General features: G+C 44.6%; 1 protein-coding gene across 3 annotated transcripts; it reads right to left on the bottom strand.

The window, feature by feature from the left end:
• Positions 1-1,238: 1,238 nt before the first annotated feature.
• Positions 1,239-11,501, bottom strand: Polg2 (DNA polymerase gamma 2, accessory subunit). 3 transcript variants are annotated; one of them, XM_052755931.1, is made up of 8 exons: positions 10,888-11,501; positions 8,767-8,893; positions 8,524-8,629; positions 6,948-7,121; positions 5,497-5,541; positions 5,306-5,386; positions 4,620-4,720; positions 1,239-1,507 (listed from the first exon to the last, which is right to left on the bottom strand). In XM_052755931.1, exons 1-8 carry the CDS (start codon positions 11,420-11,422, stop codon positions 1,342-1,344), a joined length of 1,335 nt encoding a protein of 444 aa, XP_052611891.1. In that variant the 5' UTR covers positions 11,423-11,501; the 3' UTR covers positions 1,239-1,341. The 3 variants fall into 3 exon arrangements, with proteins under 3 accessions (XP_052611891.1, XP_052611890.1, XP_052611892.1); XM_052755930.1 differs by having other exon boundaries at positions 5,497-5,637; positions 10,888-11,483; XM_052755932.1 differs by lacking the exon at positions 5,497-5,541 and having other exon boundaries at positions 10,888-11,496.
• Between the last annotated feature and the right edge of the window lie 552 nt (positions 11,502-12,053).

Genomic DNA, 12,053 nt, shown 5'->3' with positions numbered 1-12,053 from the left:
GAAGATGGATAGAGACACAGAGGAAGGAGGAGGGAGGGACTTAAGAGATTCGTAGTCCTTTTTAGTTTGGGATGGGGTGGAGAGACATTCTTTTGCTGGGTCTCCATCCAAAAAGGAAGGTCATCTTCTTGGCTTCTCTGATCTAGCAGGTGTTCACCCCAATATCTGCCTCCCGAGTGTTTGTTGGTAAATAAAACTTAGATAAAAACAACAGAACCCACTAAAATCCAGGCTCTGTCATACAGCTGTAATCTTAGCTCCAGGGAAGCAGAAACAGGAGGATCCTTGGGATTTCCTGGGGTGCACACACATACACACACACATGTGCACCTGTATTTGTGTATTTACACAGACACATACGAGCATGGCTGGGCATGGCAGCTTACATCAATCATCCTGGGAGGATCAAACAGGAAGACGTCAAGTCCTAGGTTCAATTTTCAGTATTACAAACACGAAGGATATTGCAAAACAGTGGTTCATTTTCCATTCTACAGAGTACCTACAGTTAGAAGTTGGGGATGTAGCTTGATTGAGTATTTGTTAAGCATGTACAAAACCTTGGGTTCAATCCCCAGCACTACATAAACTGGGTGTGGTAGTGTACACCTGTAATCCCAGCACTCAGGAGGTGGGATCACAGGAGGATCAGGAGTTTAAGGTCTTCATTGGCTACCCATCAAGATGCAGGCCAGCCTGGACTACTTGAGATCCTGTTCCCCAAAACCAAAATGAACCAAGCAAGTAAAATAGCAGAATAGGAAGACAAGAAGCACCCAAGTCCCCAACTATTTACTGATACACTAGCTTTGGACTGCCCAACCCCTTGATTTCCTTTTATTTCTTATTAAATTGATCTTATCATGGTTCACATTTGGAGGATTTGGTTCTCACCGTCAACCATGTGTGTGCTGGGTACCAAACTCTTCAGGCGTGGTGGCAAGTGCCTCTACCTGCTGAGCCACCTCAACAACTTTCTCGTTTGTTTATTTTGGAGACCAAGTCTTGCTCTGAAGCCTAGATTAGCCTAGAACGCTCAACAAGCCTTCTGTCCCAGCCTTCCCAGTGCTGGGAGTACAGTAGTGAGTGCATCCAGCTTCAGGATTTTTTTTCTTTTCTTTTTAATTTTTGAGACAAGGTCTCACCATGTAGCCCAACCTAGTCTTGCTTACTTGGCAGATCAGGATTTGTGTTTTCATAATAGACCATATCAAAAGGGTAATAAAAAACAAATCAAAGAAAGAGACAAAAATGTCCATTTTATTATAAATACAAAAGGGCCAAAACCATTTTAATGTAAGCTAACAAAATCAATAGAGACTATTACAGAAATATGAAGAACTACATCTTTTTAGAAGATTCTAGATACTTGATTAGAAAGTCTTTCAGTTTGGAGATGTGTATCATTTCCTTCATCGTGGTGTCTCTACTTCTCAGCTGGATTAATCCACTTTCCAAAGTCGTCTCAGTGACCAGAACTGTAAAGAGGACGCTCATTTCATCATACCTAGAGTCAAACAAAACACATGAGCACCCATACAACATCAGCTCCTCACCCCAACATCTGATATCTTACAACATCTGATACCCATACAACATCAGCTCCTCAACCCAACATCTGATACCTTAGAGTCCAAGTCACTTGGACTTCAGTCAGTCATGACTGGAGAGTGGGACCAAATCACAACCCCCCTTTTCTGAAGCATAATCCAAGTGAAGTTTTGAACTTATTGTATTGGCTAAAAGTCAGAAAAACTAAAACCTAAGAAATAAACACTGGCACCTGAGGGGGTACAATGAATGAATTTCACAATGACCTCAGCCTTTTGACTTTGGCTTTAATGACAAAAAAATACTTGTGGACTAAAGTCTCTTAAATAAACCATATTAAAGCCAGGATTTGGTATATAACAGATTATAACAAATCCACACTTCATTTATGACTTAACATGCTAACCTATTGCTTCTAATTCAATCATGAGTAAATCCACACTGGCCTTCCTGATTTCCAAATCAGGTTAAACATTCACTTTTAATCTTTTATTTACTTTTATTTGTATGAGTGTTTTGCTTGTATGCATATTTGTGTATCACATATGTGCCAGAGGGCAAAGAAGTTAATGGAGAGTTGTGAGCTGCCATGTAGGTGCTGGTAATCAAATCTGTGTCCTCTTGAAGAGTAGTCAGTGCTCTTAACCACTGAGCCATCTCTCCAGCCCCAAACATTCATTTTTTAAAAACTAGGCATGGTGGTATATGCCTGTGATCCCAGCACTCAGGAAGATGCGGCACGATGATCAAAGATTAAGGTAATACTCAGCTACACACTTGAGTTCAAAGCCAGCCTAAACATGGATGAAATGTGTGTAGAGGGTAAGAGGTCCTTGTGCACAGATAAGCACTAGGGAAACCAGGAAAAGTTAAACATGCATGTTTATCTCTCCAAAGGAAAGATAAATATGGATGTTTGTCCTTCAAAGGATGTTTACTTATCCTCTTCACGGAATGCTGGGAAAGGCTGCAGTTTACAACCTTGTGATTAGTCACTATCTGTAGGGCCAGGCTTCACCTGAATCCCCTAGAATATTGTTTATCCCCAACTTTCCCTCCTAAATCTGGAGCATTGCTTCTCAGTCCATAAAACCATCCTTAAGAGTGATGTTGCTTGTACTTTACAACAACCTAAGTGACTTCTATGTTATCTTAGGGCCAGGCTAATCCTGACTCCCACGGTCATTGTGTTTACCTCAGTCATTCTCCCTAGACCCTTATCCTGAGCATTGTTTCTAAGTCTACAGAACCCATCTTTATGGAAGAGGCCATGTGTATTTTGTAAAGAGTTCCAAGGTAAACATGTCTTAAGCTTTGTTGTACACTGGGGACAGAGTTAACTGTCATCAGGGTAACTTTTTTTCCAAAACTGTACAGTGCTTAAATATGGCTAAAATAAACCACCTGGTATCAGACTCTAGAAGGATGACCCAGCACTGGCTAACTAAGTTGGGCTGAATCAAGTTTCAATCTTGTTTCTCTGAGGATCAAGGACTGTTTTGCTGCAGGCTGTAGGGCTTGCAGGGACCCGCTCCTCCTCCCCTCAATAGATGTGGTCTCAAAAAAACCCTGTAACTCCAGTTCCAGGGGCCTGATGTCCTCTTCTGTCCTGTGAGCATTGCACACACATGGTACAAATATGCACACAGGCAAAACACCCACACACGTTAAAAAAAAAAAAAAGGTTGGGGATTTAGCTCAGTGGTAGAGCACAAGGCCCTGGGTTCGATCCTCAGCTCAAAAAAAAAAAAAGAATGATTGCTTATCACACAGAACAACAAAAAAAAGTTTTCTCAACTCCATATATATGTGCCACGGCACATCCATACTAGCACACACCCACACGAGAGCTAATCAGCAGTGAAGGAGCACTGGCTGCTCTCACAGAGGACCTTCCCAGCATCCACATGGCGGCTCATAGCCATCTGTAACTGCAGTTCCAGGCTTCCATTGCCTCATTCTGGTTCCTTCCCATGGGTACCAGGTAGGTACACAGGTGGTATACATCCATGTAGGCAAACACAGAACTAAATAAATCTTCTAAAAAAATGATTCCTAGCCAGGCAGTGGTGGCAAATGCCTTTAATCCAAGCACTTGGGAGACAGAGGCAGGAGGATCTCTGAGTTCAAGGTCTACAGAGTGAGTTCCAGGACAGCCAGCACTATGTAGAGAAACCCTGTCTTAAAAAAAAAAAATTTCCTAGCTTTTCCTTTCACAGAACTTTATGCCTTGAGCTAATTGCCATAGCAAGGAACAGTATTTGACAAGTATTTACAGATATATCTCAGTTATTCAGGGATGAAAGTTAAGCATATAAAATCAGAACTGAAAGAATATCACTGGCATGCCTTTCCTGGATGGCATTGAGTGCTGAGATTTTTGTTTGTTTGTTTGGTTTTGGTTTTTTTGAGACAGGGTTTCTCTGTGTAGCTTTGGTGCCTGTCCTGGATCTCGCTCTGTAGACCAGGTTGGCCTCGAACTCACTGAGTGCTGGGATTAAAGGCGTGCGCCACCACTGCCTGGCTGTGTTTTACTTCTATGTACGCATATCTGCATGTGCATGATCACATCCGCAGTGCCTGCGGTGAGGTGGCTGAGTCTCTGGCACTGCAGGTTCTAAGTGAGTAAGTGATGTGAGCGTCTCAACATGGGTGCTGCCGGAACCAAGCCTGGGTTCTCTGGAAGAGCAGCAAGCACTCAGTCATTTCTCCAGCCCCATTAGAGCTTCTGGTTTCCGAGACAGGCTTTCTCTGTGTAGCCCAGGCTGTCCAAGAACTCACTCTGTAGCCCAGGCTGGCCTGGAACTCAGAGATCCACCTGCCTCTGCCTCTCCAGTGCTGAGATTAAAGGTGTGTGCCACCACCGCCCAGCTCCAGCATCATTCCCCTCCCCCACCCCCCAGAGCTGGGGACCGAACCCAGGGCCTTTCGATTGCCTAGCAAGCGCTCTACCACTGAGCTAAATCCCCAACCCCCAGCCTAATTTTTAAGATTATATTTAGAAGAGATTTGTTTCTATTAGTATAATGAAAAATAATCAAACTAATGACAAGGAAGATAATCCTTACTTTGAATAGAGTTGCTCTAATGAAGACTGCACAGTCTCCAAATAACCAGGCCACACAGAAATCCCATTTTCTAGTAATTCATTACGTAGCCCTTGACAAACCTGGAGGAAAAAAATAGATTTCAAATATGAAAGAAAAGTGCTTGTAAAACTCTAAACCACTTTCTTCAATCTCTAAAATCCACGTAAACTGTTTAGTTTATACACTGAACAGCATACATCCTTTAAAAAGGAAGAAATTAAGCAATGCCAACTGAATATTGACTGCAAATCTTTCAAGAAATAGTTTTACACCAACCAAGAATTATCACCATTATCATTCAAAACACAAAACAGAAAAGCCATGTTAACATGTTAACTGTAAAGTCATGTGACAGGTGAGAAAGGGACAGCCTGAGAAACCCCAGCACGGCATTCAGGAAGTCAACCACACAACTGCTTCCTGACAACTTCCTAGCAACCAGCAGCAAGACGGCTCAGTGGGGAAAGGCAGTTACTGCCTGGGCACCTGAGTTCCATTCCCAGGGCCTGGACCCACATGGTGGAGGGACGGAACCGCCTCCTAAGATGTCCTGACCTCCGTACCACACAGGAGCACCCTGGCCTCCGCACCACACAGGAGCACATGCACAGAAAGTAAAATGTAAGATCTTAAAAAGTCATGACAATTAAATACATTTAACCTACCTGTCTCAGTTCTGCCGTCGGGCCTTTGCCCACGTCCAAAGCAACCTTAACAGGGGCTAAACAAGGGTGAAGTTTAAGCACCTGAGACAAGGGGCAAGAGGAAGAAGGAAAGTTAATGTATAGAAGGAAAACCAAACAACAAAAACCCACATAATTTTAGTTTCCCAGTCCGTGTGAAATGGCAAAAGCACCTTTCGATGAAGGCTCTTCTTCCTTGCAAAGGAGTTCTCTGAGAGCTGGAAGGAATCGTAGATGTAAGCCATCGTTCCTAGGTCTAGGTCCCCATTTACAGACAGAACACAAGGAACCACATTTTTCCGCCCATCTCGACCCTTCACAGAAGAGAATAAAATAAAGTACTCTTTAGCAGAACTTTTTTCTTGTGTGTGTGTTTCTTTTCTTTGTTTTTTTTGAGTCAGGGTTTCTCTGTATTAACAGTCCTAGTTGTCCTGGAACTCGCTTTGTAGACCAGGCTGGCCTCAAACACACAGAGCTCCGCCTGCCTCTGCCTCTCAAGTGTTGGGATTAAAGGCGTGCGCTGCCACCACTGCCCAGCTTTTTTTTTTTTTTTGGTGTGTGTTTTTCAAGACAGGAACTCACTGTATAGCTCTGACTGTCCTGGAATTCACTATGTAGACCAGGCTAGCCTCAAATTCAGAGAGATCACCTGCCTCTGCCACCTGCGTGCCAGGATTAAAGGTGTGGGACGCTATGCCCAGCTAGCAGAACTTTTTCTTAAAGTTATACAGTTTAGACTTACACAATCAGAAAATAAAAAATAACAAATTCATTTTATAAAGCACCTACCCCATGCCAGGACCATGCTGAGCACTGGGCCCAGATACAATGACACTGTCTTCTGCTTCAAGTTCAATCACCTGTAAATGTCAAACCTAGCAGCTCCGCTCTCTGAGAGGATGAGCTGGCTCACCTGGAGTGGGCCTAGGCCCCAGAACTTTTTCAGTGCTTCCTGGGAGAGGCCTGCTATTTGGTAAAGGTGTGTGATGGGGGGGGGGGGGGTACAAGCGTCAATACACACATCTGAGGCTAAGAGGACCACTTGGGGTTACTTTCACCACGTGGGGACCGGAAACTGAACTCAGTTGTCAAGCTCAGCAGGAAGTGCTTTTACCAGCTCAACTATCTCTAAAACCCTGGTTTATTTTTTGAGCCAGTATTTGACTATGTAGCCCCGGGAAGGGCACCACCCCCTCACATCACATTCCTGGCACAAATACACAAATCAGAAAACTTCTGAAAGATCTGCTCAAATACAAAGTAACTCGCCTCTTCAAGAAAGCCAGGAACACAAGAAAGGGAAAGGTAAAAGGAACTATTCATCTGGAGACCAGAAACAGGTCAATCCCATGGAACATGGTGCTCCAGACTGCATCCTGCACCTGCCAAGCACATTACTGGGATAGTCAATTAAATCTCATGGGCTTTGTGGAATGGCTAATAGTGGTGGGTTACTGTTAATTTCCTGACCTTGACGGCTGCAGTCATGGTTATGTGGTTGAGTACTGTCAAAAAAATGTACAGTTATTAGGGAGTCGGTCACAGGACACCATACAATCCTTCTCTGGTTCACAAAACAAAGAATCTGGGTAAAGGACACTTGGGAGCTCAGGGTGACACACACCTGTAACGTAGACACACTCCCAGGATACATGTGTAGGAGTTCTTGATCTCCAAGGTTCCACAGTGTCTCTATTGGTTCCTTTCCCCAGGGAAAGCTATAGTAAAGTTTGCTTCCCTTTCGTCCTGCTTCATCTTGACAGTCGGTGCTGCTGAAGTTAGATGGACTCATAGCAAACTGCAAAACAAAGGGTCTTGTTGGTTTGATGAGATGTTAAGCGACTTTTGCTTTGTTGTTTTTTTTTTTTTTTTTTTTTTTGGTTTTTCGAGACAGGGTTTCTCTGTGTAGCTTTGCGCCTTTCCTGGAACTCACTTGGTAGTCCAGGCTGGCCTCGAACTCACAGAGATCCGCCTGGCTCTGCCTCCCGAGTGCTGGGATTAAAGGCGTGCGCCACCACCGCCCGGCTGACTTTTGCTTTGTTTTCTGAGACAGGGGTCTCTATATAGACCAAAGATCCTCCTGCTTCTGCGTCTGAGTGCTGGGATTAATTCACTTCTAGTTCCATAATTACCTCTGAGCATGAGGGTTGCCTGAGACTTTTATCCAGCAACTTGAAAAGTAGTTAGGTCGGGAACATAAAGGTTCAGCCAGGGCATCTGAGCTCAGCGGATCTGTCCCGAGGGACCCGATACCCACTGGAACCATAAGCACCACTGCACAGAGCTTTCTGTTTGTATCTCCGATTCTAGCTCTCTCAGGAATTCGGCACAGCAGTGTGAGTGTGGCTCAGCAGCAGAGTGCTAGTCCAGCACATTCAAGGCTTTAGATTCCATCTCCAGGATTTCAACAAACTGAAAAAACCCAATCGGTGGGCTGGAGGCTCACACCTGTAATTCCAGCTAAACTAAGAAGGTCACCACTAGCTGCAGGTCCACCACTAGCTGCAGGTCCGACTGAGTTGAAAGTGAATTCCATCCAGGCCAGCTTGGGTTGGAGGGTTGCCTCGTCTCAAAAAAGCCCAAATCTGGGCCACTGAGATGGATAAGGTGCTTGCTGCTAAGCCTGCAGGAGTTGGGTCCCCAGAACTCACGCAACGTTTTATTTTTTAAAGATTCATTTTCATTTATGTGTACCTGTCTGTATGCCACACATTTACAGATGCCTTCAGAGGCCGGAAGAGGGAGTCAGATTCCTCAGAAGTGGAGTTACAGGCAGCTGTAAACTGCTTACCTGGGGTGTTGGGAACCAAACTCTGGTCCTCTGGAAGATAACTGAGTCATCTCTCCAGCTACAGTCTTTTTTTTTCCCCCTTAAACTAAAACGAAAACAAATGCACGTGCATGCGCACACACAAAATACCCATAGCTACCTCAAGTTCTATTTATAAGCCAGGTGTGGTGGTGTATGCCCTTAAGCCTAGTACTCAGGAGGCTTAGGTAAGTGGATCAACATGCCGGGAGTGTTAGCACTCTTTATAATCCCAGTGCTTAGAAAGGTAAGAAGTTCAAGGTCATCTTAGGCTATATAAGGGAGCTTGAGACCAGCCTGGGTGACAGGAGGCCCTGCTTTAGACACAAGTACAGAAAGGCAAATAAATACAAGAATTCAGTATTAATTATTGACATGGTTATTGCAGTACCTTTCTCCACCACAGAAGCCTATGACGCAACCAGAAATCAAACCACTGGCTTGAATTTCTTGCAGGAGTAAACCACACCAATGAAGCTTCAGTTTTTTCACCAATTCTTTGTATATATATGTTAAAAAAAAAAAAACAAACCAGAAGTTAGCCTTTAAGGAGATTATATGATGTATCCCAAAGTGGGAATGATCGATTCTTATTATTTAAGTACCAAACCAGGTCATCTGCCACATTTTATACCTTTTAACACTGCTAGGTATCTGCTTAGTGTCCGAAACAGGATGGAAACACACTCCAATCTGAGCAAGACCATAAGGTAGCTTTCTGTTTACCAGATCCAGGCCATTAACATAGTGCTCCAAGGCACCTGTCAAAAAACAAACCAATCACTGTAGAAATCTATTGCACAGAGGTAAACTGCCAGTGAGTCTGAGCTGTAATTACCATTGAACTTTAGGTAGTGACTCTTCAACTTCTCAGTGTGAACATTTCAATCTACAAAACACTACAACATGCTAGGTGTGGATTCACACTTGTTATCCTGGTACTTGGCTGAGGCAAGAGGATTGCTCACACTTTGAGGCCAGCCTGAACTACATAGTGATTTCAAGGCCAACTTGGGGTACATATTGAAATCCTGTCTCAAAAGGAGAAACAAAAGAATGAAATAAAGTCTGTCCTATTTGAAGAAACAAAGCCAGGTGTGGTGCTGTTTACCTATATTCCCAGCACTTGGGAGGTAGACAGGAGGATCAGGAGTTCAAGATCATCCTCTGCTACACAGTGGGTGTGCGGCCGGCTTCCGCTGCAAAAGACCCTGTTCTCAAATAACAAAAACAAAATCCTACCCTCAACCAACCAAACGGCACCTATATGCTCTTCACCTAGACGTGTCAATTAACATTTTCCCATGATTCTTTCTCATTCACTCCAAACACTGTTATCATTTGTTTCCTAAAAACAGTCTCTATTATTAAAGTATAAACTTAACTAAGAAGGAATATCATCCAACACATGGCTGGTATATTTTTTGTTTTAATCCTCACCCCAAACTCAGTTTTTCCTTTTCTTTTTCTGGCTCATTAAGTAAGGACCATGGACTGTTTTGATTAGGCATCTTCAACCTTTCGATCAAGAACATTTCCTCAAGGCTGGAGAGATGGTCAGTGGGTAGAAGCAGTTGCTGCCAACCTGAAGACCTGAGTTCTGTCTCTGGGGCCCACCTGGTAGGAGAGAATTAACTTCTAAAAGCTGTCCTGACTTCCATATGTGTGCTGTGGCATACCATATAAACACATACAAAGTAAGTTTAAAAATGTAATAAATCAAAAGAACTCCTTCCTGTCAATTTTGTTACCCACACTGAACTGAAAAGTCTCATTTTCACAGTCTGCATCCTTGAAGGTAGAGATTTCACTTAAGAGACCGGAAGGTAAAAAAGGTTGATGTTTGGGAACATGGTATATGAGATTATTTAATGCAATCAATGCTAAGAATATGAAATAAAATACTACAAACTAATCACTTTGTTTTGTTTTTCGAGGTGGGGATTTCTCTGTGCAGCCGTGGCTGTCCTGGAACTTGCTTTGTATGTAGACCAGGATGGCCTTGAACTTGGAGATCTGCTTGCCTCTGCCTCCCAAGTGCTGGAATTAAAGGCATGCGCCGCCACCACCACCTGGCTCATTTTTCTTTTTTAGAACTTCTACATCAGGTTGTATTTGACTTTAAAGAGAAAGATGCAGGGCTGGAGAGATGGCTCAGCGGTTAAGAGCACTGGCTGCTTTTCCAGAGGTTTGGAGTTCAATTCCCAGCAACTACATGGTGGCTTACAACCATCTAGAATGGGATCTGAAGCCCTCTCTGGCATGCACGCAGAGTACTCATACCTAAAATAAATAAATAAAAATTTAAAAAGTAAAAAATAGAAAGATGCGTACAAATCATCTATAAGACTTCATCTTCTAGATGACAAGCCAAAAAATTACCTAGCAAGGAAAAAAGTGGCATTAAGTCGACAATTTCATGTATGTAAAACTGAAGAGTAGACGAAGTCTTTGAAAATGTTTTGGTACCAATGGAAGTTTAAATATGTGACTGAATTAAGGTCCTAATTCTGCGGGATTGAGTTCTAAGGGGTTGCTCTTCAAACAATGCTTTCCCCATTTCCTCAGGCCTGATGCGGACATTTGCCTTAAGGTAGATCACCTTGAATGTTATTTAAATTAAAAAAAAAGAAAAAAGGAAATCTGGTCATTTCTTTCTCTTTGGAAACCCAGGGCCAGTTGCTGTCTCCAAACTTCTGAAGACTTCCTTTCCACCCCAAACCTGTTCAGAAGCACGAAACGCAAAGAGCCGTACCGTGAAGAAGAGTCTCCCGTAGTTTCCCAGAAGTTTTTAATAAGTTCTCAAGAAATGCCACTAGCTGTTCTTTACTCAGCTCTTTGTCTTGCAAGATTTCGCGTATACATTCTGGAGAAACTAACCTGAAGGCACTGTCCCCGGCCTGCGAAGGGCCTGGTTCGTGGTGGAGGGCGTCCACCGCGAAGACCTGCTCCCTGAACACCACCATGGAGGACCACCATTGTGAGGCTAGGTTCTTTCGCAACTCTACCCCCAGAGGTCCAAAGCCCGGATGGCACCCGCTCAGGAGAGCAGCCGGGCTGAGCTGCTGCGGCGTCCCGCTGAGAAAGTGCCTTCTGCGGCAGAGGTCGACCAGCGCCTCCCGGTCCTCTGCACGCTCGGGGGCCGCCAGCTGCTGCGGCCCATCCGCGGGACCCGCACACCCAGAGAGCCAGCACCTGCAGGCACTGCGGCAGGCCCGGACCATGCCACCTGAGCGCATGGCTTCCGGAGTCGGGAACGCTAGCGCCTCCGGTGGGAAGTCCTGTCTCATAGAGGAACATCGGACCCTAGGACGCAGGCGCGGCGGAAACGAACTGTCGCAGGCCACGCCCCCGGAAGTGCGCCACCGCTCTGACCGCAACCTCCTTGGGCGTATCCCTGCCTCCGCCCGCGTCTGCTGTTGTTTACTAAGATTTTTCCGCGTTTGGCAGCTCCACTCACTTCAGATTTTAAACCATTCTATTACTACGGAGTTAGCATCAGCTCGTGTTTTTCCTAGTTGCCAAGACTACCAAAATGTCCGGGACAACGCTGGTGTTAAGGCCTAGCGTTCAATCCCCAAGAGAAATGCGTTCACTACTCACTTCCGTGTATACAGTCTGGCTGTTCTTCAAACATTCTAGTCCTTTAGTTTAAATCCGAATGTCCCTAATGCTGGCAAATACTGCCACTGGTGGCCCACTTCAGCGCCCCCCTGGGTGTGGCTGGAGCGGCAGGTCTTTCTGGACCCTTAACCTCCATTAAAAGTCCCAAAAACAAAGTACCCCCCACCCCCACGACAGGGTTTCTCTGTGTTAACCACTCTGGCTGGCTGTCCTGGAACTCGGGTTTGTAGACCAAGTTGGCCTCGAACTCAGAAATCTGCCTACCTCTGCCTTCAGTGTTGGGATTAAAGGCCTGTC

This window comes from Peromyscus californicus, unplaced genomic scaffold (assembly GCF_007827085.1).
Source record: "Peromyscus californicus insignis strain IS unplaced genomic scaffold, ASM782708v3 Scaffold_3__1_contigs__length_106647218, whole genome shotgun sequence".
NCBI lineage: Eukaryota > Metazoa > Chordata > Mammalia > Rodentia > Cricetidae > Peromyscus > Peromyscus californicus.
The sequence above is the reverse complement of the archived record's forward strand: the minus strand, read 5'-3'. Positions and strand labels throughout refer to the sequence as shown.

Coding starts and splice junctions, on each gene's coding strand:
- Polg2 (XM_052755930.1), bottom strand. CDS start 11,422: ATGAGACAGGACTTCCCACCGGAGGCGCTAGCGTTCCCGACTCCGGAA. Junction 8,630..8,766: donor ATACCTAGCAGTGTTAAAAG/GTATAAAATGTG, acceptor ATATATACAAAG/AATTGGTGAAAAAACTGAAG. Junction 5,387..5,496: donor AGAAGAGCCTTCATCGAAAG/GTGCTTTTGCCA, acceptor CCCTTGTCTCAG/GTGCTTAAACTTCACCCTTG.